The sequence below is a fragment of the Epinephelus moara genome, chromosome 7 (genome assembly GCF_006386435.1).
Source record: "Epinephelus moara isolate mb chromosome 7, YSFRI_EMoa_1.0, whole genome shotgun sequence".
In the NCBI taxonomy this organism is placed as follows: domain Eukaryota; kingdom Metazoa; phylum Chordata; class Actinopteri; order Perciformes; family Serranidae; genus Epinephelus; species Epinephelus moara.
Window position 1 is genome coordinate 14,621,928 of NC_065512.1, and position 21,945 is coordinate 14,643,872.

The 21,945-nt window shown below is 43.2% G+C and overlaps 1 protein-coding gene across 3 annotated transcripts in view; it reads right to left on the minus strand.

Annotated features, from left to right (window-relative positions):
• klf12b (Kruppel-like factor 12b) overlaps positions 1-21,945 on the minus strand; it is a 64,924-nt gene that overhangs the window by 23,964 nt on the left and 19,015 nt on the right. For all 3 annotated transcript variants that reach the window (XM_050048233.1, XM_050048235.1, XM_050048234.1), the window contains exons 2-4: positions 17,673-17,755; positions 6,926-7,469; positions 308-443 (exon numbers count right to left, since the gene is read on the minus strand). In XM_050048233.1, the coding sequence (XP_049904190.1) occupies positions 308-443; positions 6,926-7,469; positions 17,673-17,755 (763 nt within the window). The remainder of the gene's footprint in view (positions 1-307; positions 444-6,925; positions 7,470-17,672; positions 17,756-21,945) is intronic.

Sequence of the window (21,945 nt, forward strand, 5' to 3'; positions counted from 1 at the left end):
TACGTAATAATGTGAAGGAAAGTTAGTTTGAGAAAAAATGTCTTGAAAAAATGAATACTGTACTGTAGCAGTGGGCTAAACTGAATCTCCCATATCACCGAATATAACTGCAGCCAACAGTAAAGAGTGTTTGGATCAAGACTGTACTTCCCAAACATCTTCCTGTGACAGGACGGAACAGAAATAGAATCTAAAGACAGAGATACAAGGATTTTTTTTTAGAGTTGTTGAGGTCAGTAGAGGAGAAAAAGTCAGTATAGAGACTCAACACTTCCACACACACACGTGCACAGATCATGATACTCACTCTTGTACGGCGCGGGCTATAGACAGCGCAGTGGAGCCGGTCTCATTAACGCTATCCAAGGTCACGTTTGGCAGGTCGTCGTCATCGCTGTCACTCTTGATCTGCCTTGGCGACAGGCCGTTGGGGTCTGTGTGTGCTGCGAGGACGGGACACAGACACGGGAGTCAGTGGGTACATTTGTTATTGAGTGTGTGTGTGTGTTGAGTGTGTGTGAATACTTAACATGTCCAAGTTAAAAGTATGTGTGCATGCATGAGTGCCACTCTGCTGAGCACTCTGCTCCTCTACATGTGCAGCTGACAGAGAATCATATTCATGATAATGACAAACTTCCACATAAAAGGCCCGAGGACAACACAAAAGTCTAAATCCACCCGTTCGCTGCTGCATTCTTTTCACAGAACATCCTGATAATTAGCAGGCTAGCTTTGTCTCGTCTTTGATTCTTCTCTCTTTGCACAGTAACCAAGAAAAACCCGCGCAACATTTGACTGGCCAGCATGTGATTAACCATGATCCTCTGAGCCTCGGAGCCAGCGAGCACAGGGGTCTCTGTCTCTTGCGCTGCATGACAAAGTAACGTCTATTCCACAAGTTGTGACAACTTCTCCCCTGGACAACTGATTGGATATATTGCCAGAGCCTGCAGCCATTCTGTCCTCTCTGTCTCCATGAACACCGGCTGCGCACATCCTGGATAACTCAAGAGATGAACGTCAGAAAAAATAAAAACCTGTCGGAGACTACTTGTCAAAGGAAAGTAGCTGCAAATCCACCAGATTAAACCTGATTGAGTTGTACAGTAATTTAGAAAAGATGTAGAAGAATGCACAACTTGGAAACTGCATGGCTGAGATTTACAATATCTAATAGCTATTCTCATTTCTGAAGATGCAATTGTCGCAAACACAGTGATACATTTTCAACTGCAGCATCCCCAGTTACTGTACTCCTGGTGCTTTTATAAAAGCTATCAGGACGTCACCTCCTCTGCCCTCTCAGCCGAGACTGTGGCCATAATGGCCCATAATAAGGGTCTAGAGTTAGGAGCGGACATGGTGTTATTACTGGATGGTGGGGAGGGGGGGCACACACAGAAATAATGCTGTAACTCTGCTGGAGCTTTAGCTTTAAAGGTTTCTAACTGTTTTCGTAGACTAAGACATGCAGAGTGGTCACCAGCTCGCCTACCCTATGGAAAACCTGTAATTAGTTCGAAATGCATCGTGTGTTGGAAAGGGGTATTTTGAGCGAGGGACACAAAGGAGGAGTGGTGGAGAGGTGGGCAGAGCACCGGATTTCTTTCTTTCTCTCCTGTTGTTTCCAGTCAAGCCCTGTTTCCATGGCAACCTCCTGCCGGAGACAGGGAGACAGCAGTGAAAGGAAGGGTACCCGCCCTCTCTTAAAGAGGATGGCCAACCTGTGTGTGTGTATGTGTGTGTTTGTGTGAGTGCGTGTGGGTGAGTGGAAGTGTGTATGTGTGTGTGCCTGAGTGTTTTTGTATCTATGTTGAAAGCTTCAGAATGACTGAGACTTGCATCACTGCATATGATTGTTTGGTTTGTACGGAGTCAAACAAGGTAAATCTGGGCTCTTGACCCTCACATTAAACTTCATACTGGGGCTGTGGGCTTCAGATAGAGACTCCTAAAGGCAACAAATCATTTTTCCAGCCACCAAACAATAGTGCCACGTGAGAGGGGAAATTGCAGATAAGATGGGACCAAAAAAATCTACTCAAAATATCGTATAACACTCCATTGAAAAAATGACTTTGACTGTGGGTCATTAAAAGGAGCAGTGTGTAAGATTTAGGGGGATTTAGTGCCATCTAGTGGTGATGACTGCAGATTGCAACCAGCTGAAACTTCTCCCAGTTAGAATTCCTTCAGTGTTCATAGTTGGGGAGGTTTCTACCAGGAGCTGAGTTATCCGCAGAGTTCTCTTCCTCTCCGAAACAAATGGACCAGGTGGTATAAACCAGTAAAACCAGCGAATAAGGCAGTTTTACATTGCAAATTGGTGTTCCTCCAATGCCCTTCAGCATGTCGGATACGGGCCACTAGCCCAGCACCTGTTAATGTGTGCTCTTCTTTTTTCTCTGATACCTTAAGATCCAGATGTTAATGAGCTTTTTATCATAAGCCAAATTATGCACAGAGGTCTCTTCCTCTCTGAAACAAACGAATCTGTTGTTTAACACCATTAACGACACTGAAACTTTCGCGCATGCGCAATAGGTGTATTTTCTAGCCGTTAAGCTACCAGCCAGCGAGACAGATGTAAGCTAGCAGAGATATAAATTAGACAAAGAGTGATTGTGACACAAAGCTATATGCGTTATTCGATGTGTATGTAAGTTTGAAATTGTGTTCAGTATATTTTCATACTTGGACATGCAAACTGGAGGAGCCAGGGATCAAACTGCCGATCTTCCTCTTGCCGATCTTCCTCCTGCCGATCTTCCTCCTGCTGATCTTCCTCCTATCTCAAAGCCTCAGTTGCCCATAGGTTATCACAGGATCCTTCATGGCCCCATCTTGATCTATGGGCAACTCAGGCTTTGAGGTAGGAGGAAGATCGGCAGTTCGATCCCTGGCTCCTCCAGTCTGCATGTCCAAGTATGAAAATATACTGAACCCCAGATTGCTCCTGACAGTGGTTCCATGGTGTGAGTGCGGGTGAATGGTTACGGAGTAGCGGTTGGCACCTTGTATGGCAGCTTTGACCACCAGTGTGTGAATGGGTGAATTTGACATGTAGTGTCAAAGCGCTTTGACTCGTCAGAGGTCTAGAAAGGCACTTATCAAGTGCAATCCATTGCCATTCAATGAAGCAGTGTCATATTACAAATCATGTTTAAATGTTTGACCCTCTCATCATGGAGGAACTGCTAACTACGGTTGCATTGTGAAAACACTAATGGCCCTATTTAGAGCATGTGTTTGGTTTGTCCGTTCTGGGGATACTGTAGAAACATGGCGGTGCAACATGGCGATCTCCTTGAACGACGACGATGAAGGACCTGCTCCGTTTGTAGATAGAAACAGCTCATTCTACGATAACATTCTGAGGTTTTGTGTGTCAGCTCTGGTAGTTACCAGCTATGCTCCTCTAAGTGGTTGCTTTTTAATAGTTGTTGTTTTTTTGTGAATTTTTGTATTATATGTTGTATTTGTTGCATTTAAATGTGTTTTGAGTGGCTGCTACCTTGGCCAGGTCTCTCTGTAAAGAGATTTTCAATCTCAATGGGACTTCCTGGTTAAAAAAAACAAAAACACAACAATTCTTGATTATACACTAAACAAAACATACTTATTATATTATATTCCAGTTAATATATCCCCCTAAATGTTCCACACTGTTCCTGTAATAAATAGCTAAGTGTTCTGTTTGTCTCCTGGTTGCGATGTCATTAAAAGTGACTGCATCCACCACACCCAGCGTTCAACATTCATCCCATTTCCTTTGTGTTTTGTGCTTTCAGAGCCGGGCAGAGCTGATGTCGGACTGCGTACATGTGTGTGTGCGTGCATGTGTTTGTGTAAGTGCCACCCGTCTTCAATATCCATCCACACCCTCTTATGCAAGTCTTGTTTTTCCTGTCCTTCCTTCTTTCCTCTCCTCTCCTTGGGAGCAGACATAAAACGCCCATCTCTAAGGGGACCACCCCACCCAGCCGACCAAGTGTCTTTCTGACTACTTGCTCTAATTACACATGTTTGCTTGCGTGTGTGCATGGGTGTGAGTTAAAGTTCGAGTGTCTCTGTCTGTCCTGCAAGGAGTCACAAGAAGCAACCTCTTTTACAACCAACAGCGGGCCTGTGTGCGGCTCAGAGTTGGACAGAAACACCTACTGTAGGCTCACTCCCAGTGGTTGGCAGTAAAACCACACCCAGAGAGAAAACCAATAACGCAGTCTCTGCCAGGCCAGTGAGGTCTAATACTCAAACTGCCCCGGATGTTTGCTTCTCGGTAGAAAGAGAGGCAACAACTGGTGTGGCCCTGGTTACCTGCACCAGAGGCTATTTGAGACAGCCGAGCAAAATCTCTGTCAGTTAAAGACGGGAGATCCTTTCAACCTGTAAAACTCATCTCCGCTCTGAAGGGGGAACATCATCGCCTGAGGGTCCGACTCTAAAAGTATGTGCACACACAGTCAGCTCTCACAGCATTGTGTGTGCAAGTTCTTTGAGTGAAGACAGTAGGACATCTGGGAAGACAAATATACCAACATAAACAGCTTGTCATTGGGATTTCTCAAACCACATCACACACCTATTGCAGCCACGTCTTCACTGCTTGATGCCAGTGTGGACATCTTTGTCATCCTGTGTTTCTGACCCAGTCACATCAGACATGTACCTTTTTTTAATTCACTTTGGGAGGCTCTTAATGACCCCTTTAGCAGGAATATAGTTGAAGTGTATTGTGATGGTTAGAATTGATAAATGAAAATATTCAACCGTATTGATTAAAGCAATATTCATCTCCCTCCCCTCAGGCTGCAGATGGCTGCAAAGCCTCAATGCACGAACAACGAGGCTAAAGTGCAGTTTCCTCCCAGACGCTTGGCTTAAAGTCTGTCCTCTACACTTATACTGCTGCGACTCTGTGCAGCTATTGATGCACTATTACGCACTTTTTTAACTGTGTTGTATTTATTAAAGGCTTTTAGGTTACATAATTATTTATTATAGGTCTCTTTCACATGTTATTTATTCTGTACGCGGCTGGACTTGGGTAACAAATGTCATTCCCTTATGTTTTTAACATGTTTGACAGTAAACCCCCCAAAATGATCATTTATATATCAAGTTGTAACCCTGTGTTATCTTGAATTTGTGAAGAAAACTTGTCACATGCCTCCATGGTGAACAAAGAATTCAAAAATAGAGAAAATTCTTGATGAATTGAAGTAAATGGGGGCCTGAGTGATAGAACTCCTGGTTAATGAACCAGCTGGGAGGAGGGATTTCATCAGAATGCATGAGTTCAAATGCATGTGCTTGCTCAGGTGCTTCATTTGTCTGCACTTAAGACTGCTTAAGTATTTTCAATGATAGTTTTAAGATACATGTGTTTTGTGAGTATTGAGCATAGGGCTGGATAAATGAGACCTGATTATACAACACAAGTTGTGGGAAATTTTTCTCAGTTTTTGGATTCTTGGTTCAATGTGAAGGCATGTGAGAAAACCAGTGTTTTCTTCACAAATTCAACATGACAAAGGGTGAGTAAATGATACAGTCTTAGGGCCGCTGTGAAACTGCACCTTCTTGGGGCAACAAAAAAGTTTTTCCTGGGTGTGTTGGTATGGACAACCAAGAAAGGACGGCAGAAGAGATATCTGCACCCCAATACAACTGGGCTGGACACCCACCAAAAAGGTTCACGGGCTGAGATACATGCAAAAAAAAAAACATCAGGGTGCAGCAAACATTTCAGTCCTTGACTATCATCAGTGTTACTGAGATGAGTGCTTCACAGAACATATATAGACTCACACAGATTACGACCAGGTGTGATGAATCAGTCAGCTGGTGCCACTAATTACAGGAGATCAACTCTAAGGTGCAGAGGCCTGACTACCAAATCACAATGACCAGTCCAATGAGTATTTATAGTATATTTTTATTTTATTTTTGTATTCATTTATTTTTTGTAATTTTATTTTTTAATTTTATTTTATTTTATTATTTTATTTTTATTTCTTTTTAGCTTTTTATTTCTACCAAATCATAATGATGTCCTATGAGTACTGTACTATTCACAACATCCTCAAACACTGATGTATGATAGCAGGACATATACAAATGTACAAAACCCCAACTATAAACAGCAAAAAACTACAAAAAAACCAAACATAATAATATAATAATAATGATAAAAATATCAGTAAATAAGTACACAAATAAACAAAAAAATAATGTTTAAAATAAAAAAAAAAAAATTAAATTAAAAATAAAATAAAGTAAAAATATATATAAAAACTCACTGGACTGGTCATTGTAATCTGGTAGCCAGGCCTCTGCTACTCAGAGCTGATCTCACCTAATTAGTAGCACCAGCTGACTGATTCATCACACCTGGTAGTAATCTGTGTGTGTCTGTATCTGTTCTGTGAAGCACTCATCAAGGACTGAAATGTTTGCTGCTGTTTTTAATCACTTTTTATTATATTTTACACTTTGAGCACCTTTCTTTTGTGTATGGATGTTCTTTTTTTTTTTTTTACATTGATCTCAGCCTGCGAACCTTTTCAGTGGCTGTCCAGCCCAGTTGTATTGGTGTGCGGGTTTCTCCTCTGCCGTCATTTCTTGAGTCATTGATATATAAATTATTTTTGGGGTTAAGTATTCCTTTAAGCTGAATATTTTTCATAAGATAGTTCATTTGGAAGGGTGAAGAAACTGTCCATGAAAGTCTATGTCAAGTCAAACAGCTTATGTCGCAGTGTAAAACTAGGAAGTCATGAGGCAGTGGCACAATGTCTGAGTCATAAAATATCATCATTTCCTTTTGAATAGCTGCTGGCAACTTTGAATTCACAGCATTTCTAAAAAAAGGAAAGTCAGTCATAAGAATATTGAGTAAATTCACAGAGCGTGGTCTCACCTTTGCCCTGGCTTTTGACCTCATCCAGCAGAGGTAGCATGATGGCGTTGTTGAGGCTGGAGGGTGATCGAACGGCAGTGGTGTACATGAGAGGCAGTGACTGTACCACAACTGGGATGCGGTGAACATGGCTGGCCAGCTTCCCCGCTCCCTGCAGGCTCAGAGGGCTGGATGGAGGCGGTGGCACAGAGTGCAGGATGTGCAAATACGGCTGACCTCTCACCCCGGTTCCGGGGGCAACCAGAGGGCCTGGCGTGAGCACCGATGAGGCTGAGGTGATAACCGATGGAGAGGAGGAGGAGGAGGATGACGACGATAAAGAAGACGGGGAGAAAGCGGATCTGAGAGGGGAGGATGATGAGGTGGTGGTGGGGGTGGTGGATGAAGAGGAGGGGCGGGGTTTGTTGATTGACAGGTCGACGGGCTCGGTCTGCGTGTGGAAGTGCAGGTCGTGAGCGAGCAGGTCTTCTGGAGGTTCAGGTTTAACTCTGCTGAGGAAGAAGGGGACGCCGTCCATCGCAGAATAAGGGCGCACTTTAGGTGACTGTGGAAGAAAAAGAAGCATCAGTGTTAGATTTGTCCTGCACTAACACATTTTTGTCATTTTAACACCTTAAAAATGCCACAAACAACAAGAAAGATCCATGCCATATACGCAATTTAAGGAATACGTCACCATCCAAATTATCTCCTGGCTGTTCTCATGTACCTCTCACAGGTAATGCACCAGAATTCATATACAACCATGTAATTGGGAAGGCTGTGATCGTGTGACCAATGCCTTGACAGGGGTAAGGAAGAAAGTAGTATAAAGAGCGAAACTTCACATAAGGAGGGGTTGGGGGAGTTGATGGATCAAACAAGCACAGGACTTTTCCCCAGGAGACCAGTGTTTGTGTTCCGTGTGAAGCCAGGTGAACTCTGAGCTGTAGTAAATTCCTTTAAAGTGCGAAGCTACTTGGCAATAAATTATCTGATTCTGATCTGTTTCCTTTCCTAAACCTAACTTACCTACCTTTACCTAACCTTTCACACCCTATTTGGTTCGGTTCAATCGAACTCAAGTTCATTTGCCCCTAAGTGCGGTTTGTTTGGGCAGGTGTGAACACAGCAATCGCACTCAGGTGTGCACCAAAACAAGCGGACCAAGACCTTCTTGAAGAGGTGGTCTCGGTTGGGTTACAGATGAACTCTGGTGCGGTTCATTTGTGGTGAGAACGTGTTCCGACCTGGATCCGAACCAACTGCAGTCACATGACACATTGTTTGGGTTAAACATGAGCATGTTACAGTCCTGGAGGATTATTAATGTGCGCCTCCTCCTGTACTGCCTTAATATGCACATTCAGCACATCCAATGCATCAAAACATTGTTTTCTAGTTGGAGCCGCGCCTCGTTTTCAAACTGTATGGTTTGACTAAAATGAACAATGACAGCAATATAGTCCACGATGAGCAGCGCTAAAATCAACCTACGTAGTTGTCCCTCCATTGTGACATTAGAAAGTGTCACGTTTATCTTGCAAGTGTACTCTTCTTCAACGTTCTTCAACGCTTTCTCGTGCAAGGCATTTGATCTGGTCCGCTTGTAAATGCTGCCGTGAGAACACGAACCAACTCTAGGCAATTATACAACTTTGTAACAAAATTAGTCCCTGATTCAGACCAAAGCAAGACAACTCTAGGTCTGAAAGCACCCTAACTTTACGTTAAGTACACAACTGTGACGACCCCAGACCATGTATGTTTTCCTAAACCTAACCTGTGTGACTTTGGGTTCCCTATCTGCTGTGAGGGTCCAAGGACAGAGGGATGTTGTATGCTGTAAAGCCCTCTAAGGCAAATTGTGATTTGTGATATTGGGCTTCAAAAATAAAACTGAATTGAATATAGAAATTCTCATTTTGTGGGTGAAGTGTTCCTTTAATGTATTTAAGGCATACAATTTTATGTTATTGCTCCTGTTATAATTCTTCTCTTCAACCAGTCAGGCCAGATAGTGATAAGATAATGGATTCAGGAGTAGGATGATTGTTTTTGTCCACGTATTCATCTTCAGGAGCAATAATACTTAATGATATAGATATGTCATAAAAGGTATATGCAGTGACATTTATTGGGAAAGTGGCAATTAATTTCCTCATGTTCATTCAAGCATTCAACTCCTACTTGGTTAGCATGATGTCATCCACAGATGAAACGCAGGAGTAGATAGTGTCTCTCACACTCGCCTCCTTTCACCGTCTACTTTCTGTCTTTCTTTTCTCTCTTGGCGTGGGCTGCTCTCTCTAGCTCTCTCTCTCTTCCTCCTGTTTTCCATCACTCCCACAGAAAAGCAGCTCTCTTGGCTCCCCTTGTATCTCTCCTAAATCTCCTTTGTGACGGTGGAAAAACATCATATGGGCTCAATTTCCTGACCGTCTCTCTCTGTCTCTCAGCAATGGGCCTCCTAAGGCCAACGCTGGTGGCTCAGTGTATCCCTCAACACATCTTTCACTTAACACCAAGCAGACTGTAACACAACCGCTCCATCTGTCTGCACAAGTTTCAGGAACCTGTTTACTTGGAAAAGATAATGAAGAACATACACGGTAGAAAAGCGACACTCACCCTGCTACTAGTTATTTGTTTCGCCGAACTCCCATACTTTTGATCCTCTTTGATAGCGCAATTTTTGCCGTACTGTCAATTGAAGCATGTTACATGTGATGTAGCAGATATAGACTTGCTGTGCTCGCTGTGGGAGGGGTGCTAGAGTGTGCGGTGAGCGGTGTTGATCCTCACAGTGGAGCCTTTCAGAGGCTGAGTCACACTTAGGGCCATCGGGGAGCGAGTACATCCAGGATTTTTTAACTGATCATACAGGAAAAGCTCATTAAAGTAAAGGGAAAAACTTAAACTCAGGCTCCAATTGCAGCTGTGGCAGATATGAAAAACGTTCTTGCACCGTGGATTTTCATCCTCACTTTTGTTTTTGAGACTCACATTTTTTTCCCCTTATGTAATGCTGGCTGAGAGTGGATCTGTGGTGAATTACGAATTTTTCTGAGTGAGTGTGTGTGTGTTTGAGTGTGTGAGTGTGTTCTTTTATGTAGTAGCCTGCTATTTTTACTCCAGACTTGTATACTCGTTTTCGGCCTACAGGAAATGTTACGACCCCATGAATCAAAAAGGGCCTCTCCCTGTGTAACTCCTCCTCAGTTAAAAAACAAACCCTATCCCCATGAAATATGCCCTCTGATGACCTCTGGGCCTTGTCAGGGTTCAGCTCAGGGTCAGTGGTGTCAAGGTCAGGGTTCACAGCACATGGTATGCGTGATAATACCACCCACCAAGCATTTCCAGTAAGTTTCTACACAACTTTATGCATGAAAGTGTTTTTGAAAACAACAAAAACAACATATTTTTTTTTACATCTATACATCTATAAACAGCCTTAGGTATTACAGCCGCAAATTTTTTTGGGTTGATTGATAGCACAGCTCAGATAGATAGATAGGAAATGAGGGAGAAAGAAGATGACATGCAGCAAAGAGCCGAAGGCTGGAATCGAACCCAGACCACTGCAGGGACTTCATGGGGTGTTATCAGGTGAGCTAGAGGTCACCCTGGCTGGAAAAAAATACTTAAAGGGATAGCTCAGATCTTTTGAAGTGGGGTTGTATGAGGCACTTATCCACAGTCAGTGTATTACATACAGTAGATGACAGGCTGCATGCTCCCGGTTTGGAGAAGCAGGCAGGAGTAGCGCCACAGAAGCTAAGCAATGTACTGCTGTGGACAAGGGCAGCAACAAAATGTATTTAAGCCACCTAAAAAAACAATATCAGTTTAAGTGTGTGCTACATTGAGGGTATTTTCACTGCTTTCCCTTAATATCAGACAGCCTTTGCGACAGGGGAAGCCGTAAACGTCTTCAGTTCCTCATCTATGCCCTCGTCAAAGCCACCAGACTCCATTAAAAAAAAACTGTTATTTTAGCTCACTGAACTCAGGAGCTGCTGGTCTACCACTGCCTCGATTGGTTAGTTTGTTAGCGTTATTGTGTCGTTTAGGTGAACCAGAAGTAACCTTTTGAAAACACCTAGTCACACAATGATGCAAACAGACTAACCGACCGAGGCAGCTTTAGGCCCCAAACACACAGGAAGCGTTTTGCAGGTTGAAAAAAGTGAGGCGCACTGCACCGTCTTTTTTGTTACTAAATCAAAAGCCACTGGTAAAAAACACTTGCTGCACCTTTTTATTGTTGCCAGGCAACCACCTCATCACGTCCTTATACTTCCTTTATGTATTTTCTCACAGTAATTAGTATCTAGTTCCTAAAATGTTGAGGCAGAGGGAACTTGCTGTAGCCCTGGTTGAGGGTGAGAGGCTGTCAGTAAATAGTCTGTTGGGCACAGACAAACAGAGATCTGTGTGGGTACATGAGTCCCTAAAAAAGAGGCTGGATCATGGGGAGTACCACCAGTTGGTCCAGGAGCTTCACCTCAATGATGGCCATTTCTAGGCATATTTTAGGATGACTCAGGGCCAGTTTGACAACCTGCTGTCTATCGTCGGGCCGTATAGCTCTGGGTATCCAGCAACCGCTACCACTAATCTCCTCCATTGTTTACCAACTGTAAATTTGTTGTTGTGACCACCACAGAAGGCCCGTCTCTCGAATCATCCAATTGGACAATGGGAAAAAAGAGATGACATGGGGCATTTTTCCGCTCTGAGTTGAAGTTTTTTCAACTCGAGGAGTTCGGAGCGCTTTGGCAAAAACGCCAGGTGCCTAGAGCGCAGAAATGCGAGGTGTGTTGAACGCAAAAAACGTGAGCGAAAAGCTTCAGTCTCATTAAAAACAATTACAAAAAGCCGCCTCCAGCGTTAGACCTTAGCCCAGCTGGGTCCTTAGACCAGCATCTCCTGTGTTCAGCAATGTTAAACTGCTGTTTTTCTCAATGGAGTCAAAGACAGTGATATAATCAGAAATCACTGTCTAATGGCTGAAATACTTTTGCTGCCGCCCTCATCCACAGCAGTACATTGCTAAGCTGTCGTGGCGGAGCTCCTGCGTGCTTCTCCAAACTGGGAGCATGCCAATTGACTTTCACTGTATGTAGACTATGGGTAAGAACCACACACAACCCCATTTCAAAAGATAAGAACTGTTCCTTTGACACCAGTCTTAATGAAAAAAATTGGATGAGGTCATTATTTATGTTGTGCTGTGAGGAAGAAATCATCATTCCTCCTTCGTGGAAACTTGCACAGTTCAGTCAGAGAAACTTCCCACAAGAAATTGACCATTTATAGCCAATATTTATACAGTTATATTTGGCAGAAAATGCTCTGCTCTTTGAGGGAGCTCCCAAAAACCCAATGAGGATTCTACTGGAAGAGCTTCCCCTGATAAAGTTACATTATTAATTTGAGAGTAAAGTCAACAAAACCAAAAGCTTCAACACATCAAGAGGAGGCTGGGGTGGAGGTTGGGAGGAAGCCAAGGCGGAAAACGTCTCTACCTGTAAGAATATAATTGGATCTGAAGGGTCAGCTGGTAGCCGCTCAGCTAATGAATGAGCCACTGATGGGAAAGCATGAATAAAGCAGCTGATGCAAGCTCTTTATTTTATTACCTCACCATAGTTAACGCAATGCTCCAGTTTGGAGTTGCAAATGTCGGCTGTTGAGTTGTTTTGTCCACTCATAATATGTCCCTGGGGTGATTGTTAAGTTATGACTCCGATGGGTGGGGACTCGTAAAAACACATTCATGTGATGCTGAGTTTGCAGAGAAAGAATTAGTTGTGCTCACTGTTATTCTCACAATATTCATATAACAGAAAACATGTAAAGCAACAGATTTTAGTCACAGTTGACCCTCCTTGCTATAAAAGTTGGTAACAAGCATTTAATCAAAGGTTTATAACCAACATGAAAGATATAGAATACCACGTTGCCAAGAGTCTAGTCTTAACGATCCCTCCCTTGGGCTCTTTAACTTCTCATTTGTTTTATCCCTCCCTGTAAATCCGCTATCTAACTATCTACCCATAGTTTCTGCTCCTCAGCTTTACCTTGAAACATTTCAAGAGAAATACCGCTTAATTGATAACACGCATGTTTGTGGTGTCAAACGTGCTCCGTGCGTCTCCTGCATCAACTCCATGTAGCCCTTCTTGACAGACCCCGAGGCTATCATCCAGCTGCTTTTGCACAGGATCTCTCTGTGTTTGCATGTTCTGTATAGGATAGGATGTGAGTGTCACGGACCGCCTGGAGCCATACTGCCTCGAGGCTTTGAAGTCATTAGATCCATTGGGGCTGATCTCGGCGTAGAAGTCTTGTCTTTCTCAGTATAAGTGCTCTTAGAGTGCATCTAGTTGGCTACGAAACTTCTGTGGCATTGCCAGTTCTCCCTGCCGCTTCACGGAGACAGAGGAAAAAGAGGGGAATGAGGGAAATATAATTGTGCCAACCACAAGTGGAATCTGAATGCTGTTCAGTAATATTTCGTGGTTAATGAAACAGATATGTTGTTTCAGTCCTGAACGCTGATTGGCTGAGCCTTGTTTGAAGTTGTGGCAAATACAAGCACCTGTTCATGTGATGGAACTCTGAATCAGGTCAATATTTACTGATTGATGATTAAATGAAAGAAAAGAAAGAATTTGCAGATCGGAAATGTATATGTGAGGTAACTGAGGAAGTGTCACCATTATAGTTTGTCTTCCAGAGAGCACTGACGGATTTATTCCTCTTTAAAAGACCAACTGAAAAGCGTTGAGCGGTCTGAATTTAGGGGCAGGGATTCTGACATGTCACAGGGTTTGATGTGAATTTGTGACAGTTGCAACAGGTCTCTTAATGTCCTGATGATGTGATGTAACATTTGTCCACACAAAGGGATTGGTTGATGCCTTTATTGGCGAATGGTGCGAATGTTCAGAAAAATCTGCTTGTCGCTTTTTTTTCATCTGTTCACATTCAGTGTGAAAGTTGCCTACTCATAACATAACAAGTTTGAAAAAATATTTTGACATACAAATCAAACACATGGCAACCTCAGTTAGATCCATCCTGGCTCCTCTACAGTGCCAGCCTCACGCCCAAATATGGTCACGTCTGGCTCCAAAAAAAAAAAAAAAAAAAGACTGCAACAGCCTCAATGCTGAAGTCGAGGCCTCATAATGGGAGTCCACAAACCAATCGGTGATGTCATGGTAGTTACACCCATTATTTTACAGTCTGTGGAATTAACCGTAAAAAAACGCCACCTGTGTGTAAAGGCCTTGACTCATGATTAAAATACTTAAGTGTTTATCTGTGATTTGATTAAAGGTATTATTTTGGGGGGATGCGGTGACGGTATGATATTGCGGTATCGTTTTCTCTCTTTTTTTTACACCTTAAATAAAACAATTTAAAAAGCCATACAAAACGGTTGCTAATCCATTTATTATTGTGTATAAAACGTTATATAGTATGTATAAATGTTTGAGGGAAGAGGGAGGGCCGGCGGCTCCCACGGGCCTGGGTTTGGTGCGGTCGGCCAGGCCACTTCCATCACGTAGCGAGGGAGGTGCCGCCGGGCCCCGTTCTGCCGCCGTAGCCGCAGTACTGCGGTATGAAGGTAACCACAAAAGCAGTACCGCGGCTCATGTTTACTGCGGTAAGTTACCGTCACCGCAAATACCGCCCAGCCCTAATTAAAGGTAGCACAAGAAGACTCCTGAGCTAGCTCAATGTTTGACAACAATATCAAGCCAGCTAACAACTTTAACCGCGTCATCCATAATAGAGCTGTCACATTTTATTTGATTAGCTACCATTCAAATGTGGGGGGAAAAAATTCATCATATCTCTGACCCCATTGCATGCCCTGTTACCCTGTCAGTAAACTGGGTTATGGTTGGTCTCTTTGCTGACAAAAATGTTAGCGTAATGTGAGGAAGCAGAGTCACATGCGGCTCTTTAGCCCCTCTCCAGTGGCTCCTTGTGGCTTTGAAAGAAAATTATACGGAAATGAATAACTGTTATTTTTTGTAACGTTTTCAGTGTTGTAAGCCTGAAGTGATTCTTACATTTTTCAACTTTAAAAATGTGTAGCCTATTTACAGATTTTTAAAAATCCTTTCAACATTTAGTCAAACAAAATGTGCGTCAAATGTCTGAGGCCTGGCGCCTTTTCCTCTAAAAACGTCAAGAGTGATGGCTACAGTAGTCTTGAGTCTCCGTAGGTGGGCTAGCTGTGGAGTCCAAATCCAAAAAGGGAAAAGTCCCAGGGGAAAAATAGAGAATGTAACAGTGTGGTGAAATTTGTTTGCTTTTATCGGCAACGCTGCAAAGTTAAAGTACCAAATATTCAAAAATAGCCCACTGCAGAGTCGCCACCTTGTGGTAAAACATATTAATGAATACAAATTCAGATCTATTAGTAATGTTGACTGGCTAAATTTGACTTAAAAGACTGTGTTACTAGGCTCAAATATGTGTTGCAGCTACACACAATTTTTTTTTCTTTTTTGGCCAAAACTGTCTCTTTTAATAGTAACAATCAAGACCAGGAGTGAGGCTGTTTGTTACTGTAAAATGCAGCTGCCTTACAGTTATGTTAGCGTGTCAAGCGTGAAACATGGATCCTCCATGGTAGTTTATGTTAAGAGTCATGGGCTGTGTTTGAAATTTGAATTTGAACAAACAATTTTGAATTTTGTTTTTGAGAAAGTGACAGCCCTAATACCAGACAAATTATGCTGTGGCAAAGACAGCTGCAGTGAAGAATTCCACTTTTCCTTTGTGTATAAAAAAAGACTGTTCTATCTCTTTATTCAGAAGTGTTTTACTGTGCATTCAGTCACTGACAACCTGTTAAAATTGGCCAATCCTGTGGGCTCCTGTGTAAAAAACAAAACACTTGTGTGTAAAGGTCAAAACAACACAGTGTATAGAGTTACGCAAAAGTGAAAACAGAAAGTTATTTGCATTTTGGAGCTCCCAGACACATCTCAAGCAGCACTAATGGAAAACTTGATCCACCCCCTGCTCTCACTTTGACAGATACAAACACATGTATGCGCTCAAACCTACACACACCCTGACACACATATAAAGATATGCTCGACCCGCCTGCCTGCCTCTGTCCTCATGCCATTGTCTTTATTAGGGGATACTGGTTAGCGGGGCAGATTTTCCAGCCCCTTGCGGGCGAATTGTCTAACAAGGCAGACCATTTCCAGCAAGCCCTTGGCCCCCCGCCACCCAAATGAAGACCACATTTCTGCAGCAGCCTAAACTGTCTGTCTGCCGTCTGAAGGGAAGCACAGTCTGTTAGGGCAAGATAGGATCTCGGTGCACTTCAAAGCAGTGTGGGCTGCAGTGCTCACATCCTGTCTGTGACTGACATCACTACACGTATGGAGAATGACTTCAAACCCGAGGTATTAGGTAGCAGCTCGGGAGCACGGCTCCTGAGCCGCTGAGCCACAGCTGAGAGCAGGACACCCAGAAAGTGACCACCTGCTGCCTCTCCGTCAAACTCTTAGATGTGGAGAGGCCGCTTCGATTTGTATCAATACAAAAGCACCTATGCAGCTGAACAATTCTCTAACTGAGGTAAACTGATGGGTTATCAGCAGCTGGTGTTTTTCCCATCCATCACGGACTAATGCTCTCGGTTTCGGCTCAACAGAAACTATTTTGCTCTTCTCCCGTGAAAGTGCGCTCGGTGATATATTAGGGGCAGGGATATTATTGATATGTTATGAATGGAAATCAATAATAACTGAACACTAATTCATCATGATTACAAATATTAAGTGGCCCGCACCCGCTGCACACACAGCTGTGGCAGCAACACAAAGCCCTCGTAACCTAGCAACAGCTTCTCCATAACAAGACCACTTTATTTCTAGGTATGTTGGACGGGAGAGCACTGATACTGTATGTGGGCCATGAAAACCTTGCATGAGGTAACTCCATTATTCCAAACATGGTCAATAAGTGCAGTGTATCTCAACATGAAACTTAAATATGAGATAAAAATGTTCATTTTAAGAAAAATAAACAAAATGTTCCTGGTGCAAAATTACGAACGCTCATAATTCATGTTGTGACAATTAACTTCTTCTTTGTGATACATTCATACTGAGCAACGAGGTGACAGAGAGCGCTGTGAGAGAACAGAGGCATGCATGAGATACAGTAGAGGAAGAGATGGAGCTGTGATAAGTGTTTGCGGAGGAAGAGTATAGTGTGGTGTGACTGTCTGTGTGTATTTGTGCGCACAAGCGAGAGATTACTCATGTGTTTATGAGAAATAAGAGTATGGGAGGATGAAGGGAAATCGAGAGACATAAAGGGGCAGAGATAAGATTTTCCCATGTGACCCTCCTCCCTGGAGCAGTGGCTACATCTGTACAATCACCCCCAGCCAGCGCGGACTCTCTGCTGGCCCCAGTCACCTCCCCCGAAACCCCCCAATGCATTCCTGCTCCAGCTGTGGCTCTCCTCCTCCTCCTCCTCCTCCTCCTCCTCCTCCTCCTCCTTCTTCTCCTTGGTTCTTCTCCTCTTCCTGCTTACTACCATGCTCTCCGACCACTCCTCTTAGCCCCCACACTCACTCACTCACTCGCTCACTTGCTTAGGCCTGGGAGTAATTATGAGCCCATTGCCAGGAGGAGGAAAGACGGAAAGGAAAGCAGGGGGAGAAAAAAAAAAAAAAAGGGAATTGTCTGGAAAACAACTGCTCTCTTACCCCTTGTTCCGATTCCAGGGGCTCAGCTTTGACTCGGACTGCAGGCATTCCGTCAAGCATTAACATCCTGTTTCTTAGGCTGCCTGCAAAAGGAAACAGAGGAGGTGTAAGACGGGTGTTTTAGTATGACTAAGCAGGTCCCACACTCGGCTATTCACACATGGACATCTACGATGTTGTGCCTGCACCCACTGAGAGATAAACACATTTTAAATAGACACGAATTCATGTTTCGAAACCATCAGAAGCTGACAGACAAAAGATGCATGCAAACTGGGTAAACTCAGTCGGTGCGCAGCATGACTCCCTCTTCTCCATAATAAAGATTTTCAATTGCCTGGTGGGCTGCTGCAGGGCTAATAACACTTCATAACGCTGGATAAAATCCTCTTAAGACTTCAATGGAATACAAATACTTGCTTTGATATACAGCAATGGCAACAGCACTGCCACAATGTCCTCCCTAACCGCTGACATAATAAAATAATAATTGATACTTGGAGACAGATTTTTGACACTCCTAAAGATAGTACTTCATACTCATGATGATGTCTGTTATATTAATGCCACAATATGACACATGCAAACACACAAAAACACACTTCTTAGCACAGCTATACATTCATGCTTCCCTCTGCTGCCTCTGCAAAGTGGGCAGCGGTGCCCGGCTCCTCAGCTCCGTGCTGTGGCTTTAAGAGGGATACTCAGATGGAGCCAATGACAACAATGCATGTTCCCCGTATCCCTCAGTTAGGGCCGACCTGAGGTAACCCTTCCCTCTTATTATTTTAGCAGCAGTACATGGAGGAATGCAAGCAAGGCAAATAGACTCTAAACATCTCTATTACTCTCCACTGCTGGCACCAGCAGCGGGACGTGTGGCCCAATCCTCGCAGTCAGCAGCGCCGCAGCCACCCTGACCGCTCTCATGCGGAGGAAAACAAGCCCAGCCAATCACAAATGACATATAGCCTTTCTCCGCAGTTGGTTGCCTCATCATCAAACTACATTAACCATCTCTACATCCATGAGGCCTGTCCAATAATTAAGATTTTGTTTTTTACTCACCAGAAAATCCACTCAAGATGGTTAACAAAAACATTTCTTTTTTTTTACAGATTTAAATAATGGAGAAAAAAATAATAATTTAAAGCCAAGAATTGTTCCCGCTACCTCTTAGATTCTCAAGCAAAAGGGCTAAATCCTGACTGTGTTTGTGTGTGAGGGAGGGAGGTAGAGAAAGAGGGAGGATTTACTCTCTCAATCTGCAACCCCCCCAGATCTCGCCTCTCAGGTCTAAGTCCCTCAGGTACCCTGGCTGTGCTGCTATTGTATTGTTGTCCAGGATGTCCTTCGGCTTCAGGTCTTGGTAGGCCCAGATAGCGTTGCCATAGTAACGGCTGGGGCGGGTGGAGCTGCAGCCTCGGTCCAGCCTCAAGCCATGTGTTGAGGAGAAGAAGCGAGAGAGGAGGCAGTAAGTGAGGTTTGTTTTGCTCGAGATGACCATCGCTCTGGTGTTTTATCCTTCTCGGAGACTAAATTATATTTTTCAAAAGGATAAAATCTTGATTTTCTCGTGGGGTATATTTAACTTTCTCCAAATGTTTCATTTTTAAGCATCAGAAAAGTTAAACTCGTCCAAACTTATTTGCTGTCCGCACTCCTTTTACTGAGTGTCGAAACACTTTTCAATTTTTAAGAGCATGTCAGAATTTCATATTTCTCGAAAGCAGCAAGCGTCCAGTTCAGTTAATCCAGTGGTTTGTGATCACCTTCCTAATGAACTGGCCTGCAGCAGGCTATTCATAGGAAATCAATGGCTACTGCATGCCTCTGCGTGTGACTGCAATGACCAAAGAGCTAACAGCAGTGAGAGACACCTAACACTGAGTAATGAGCTAACAGAGTGGCGCTGCGTATTGAAGAGATCATGTCGAAACACTTTGACCGAAGTCAACTGTCATCTGGAACATGTCTGCCGCTTTGGGATAACAAACCGAAAAGATAACAAGATGAACAAAGATTGAGTTTGAAATGAGGAGAATTTGTTCAAGGTAATAAACCAAAGTGTATCCAGGATTCTCTATCACTAAATTTGGTCTGCTGGCGGCAGGCTTAGGCAACCAGCAGTGTGCTGTCCATCAGCGGTATGAGGCTCTGTGTGTGGGAGATGGAGAGAGGGAGGGGGGGTTAGAGGGAAACAGGGTAGATTAAGATCACCTTTCCATTTGCTGCACTCTGAAATGAAATGGCCATCCCAGGTGTGTGGGGGAGTTGGATGGAGAGAGGAGGGCAGTGGAGTGTTGAGGCATCTCATTTCTCTCTCCTACCTGCCCTCCCGTCCCCACCAAAATCCCTGGAATGAAAAAAAGAAAAAAGGTAAAGGGAGCAGGTGAAGATTGAGGCCAGTCCTTGCAGCAAGAAAATGCTTCAAATGTACATGTTTCAGTGTCTGCTGCTCTCTTTGCTTCTCCGTTTGTGCTTATTTAGTATGTGTCTGCTAATGCATTTCCAAGTACGAACTGTAACTCCCACCACATAGCCACATATATGACCTCAGGTCCACTATCTCAGAGTTCGCTGATCGCCATCAGCGCTGTGCTGATGGAGGCGATAGCAACGAGCTGGAGTGGAAAGATAGAGCCCGGGCGAACCGACCCTGAACACACTACCTGGATCAATTAGAGGTGACAAACCTCCCTAGGAAAATGTCACTCTGAGACCAAATGATGACCTCATACACTAGTGACATCATCCGTACTGACGCATGTGGAGATGTTCACACACACACACCATATAAACCCAGAGGATTTCATAAGGAATCATGTAAAAATGCTAATAAGCCTACAAAACCAGTCAGTGAGGCAAGTTTAATTTTATATGACCGGAGCTGTGAGTTCATGTTATCTCAGCATACTGTATGTGTGTGTGAAAGGACATAGGTTTCATTCCAACATGGAGGGCAAAAGGTGGGGATCGTCTGCTAGAAAATTTTGATCGTCAGACACTTAATTTCCTGCATTCTGGTGCATTTTATTGCATCAATTTTGCCTTTTCTGCACCAATTTATGGTGTTTATGTCTTTAATTTTGTCAAAGTAAAAGTCCTCTGCTACTTAAGTGTTTTTATTTGGGGGAAAAACGTACATATTCTAAATATTAAAAGGGGATGTGTCCCCTGCATCACCCTCGAAAAATGAAGACAGATTCTGCTTAAAGGGCAAGTTCAGTTTATTTCATCCTGGACACTATTTCTATTCTATGTTTTTGTGTATAAGTGACTAATGTGAACAACAGTTATTGAAATTGGTCCAGTATCGAGCATGACTGCGGCAGCCAGCAGTGACGAAACACGCTGCAATGTAACCACTTGGGGCAATTGTGCACCGTCAGTTTAAGTCCACTAAAAGTGCTTGTTTTTGCCACTGACAGGCTCAGATTGTTCTTATAAATGTTTGACAACATTATAGAAAAGATCCAAACAGAGATAGACCTCTTTGTTAAAGAGCAAGATTGTTTTTTTGTAACCAGAAACAGCCCCAAAATTGCTATCGTCAAATATACCAGACTCCATTTAAAAAACGTGTAATTTTATCATCTTAAAACACGCTTCATTCAAAGACGACAGGAGCTAAATAAAACTCAAACACCGTCTTGGTTTGTCACTTCCACTATTCCTTTAATCACCAACTCTGGTTTGGTTAAAATTAACCCTTAAATCACCGAGTTCATTGTGAAAATATGCTGCCTCAATACACGCTAAAATTACTGTTTAATTAAATGGAGTCTGGTTGGCTTGACGATAGCAATTTTGGGGCTGTTTCTGGTTAAACAAAAAGGATCTTACGCTTTAACAAAAAGGTCTATCTCTATAGGGACCCTTTTCAAAATGGTGTCAGACATCTATAATAGCAATCTGAGCCTGTCAGTGGCAAAAACAAACACTTTAAGTGGATGTAAATTGACGGTGCTCAATTGCCCTGAGTGGTTACACTACAGCCTGTTTTGCGGCTGCCAGCTGCAGCGGTTTTGGTAAATGCTGGACCCGTTTCAAAAATTGTGGTTCCTATTAGTCACTTAGACACAAAAATGTTGGAAAATGGGATCCAGGTTGAAACGTACCAAAGTTAACCTTTAAAACTGCCTCTGAGTGTTCACACAAACACCAACGAAATATTTTTTTGTTTTGTTTTGTTTTGTTTAAGTAAAAGTTAAGCCTAAACAAACTCCTGAGACCAGATTTAGTATCTGGCTGTGTGTACCATTTCTCTGTT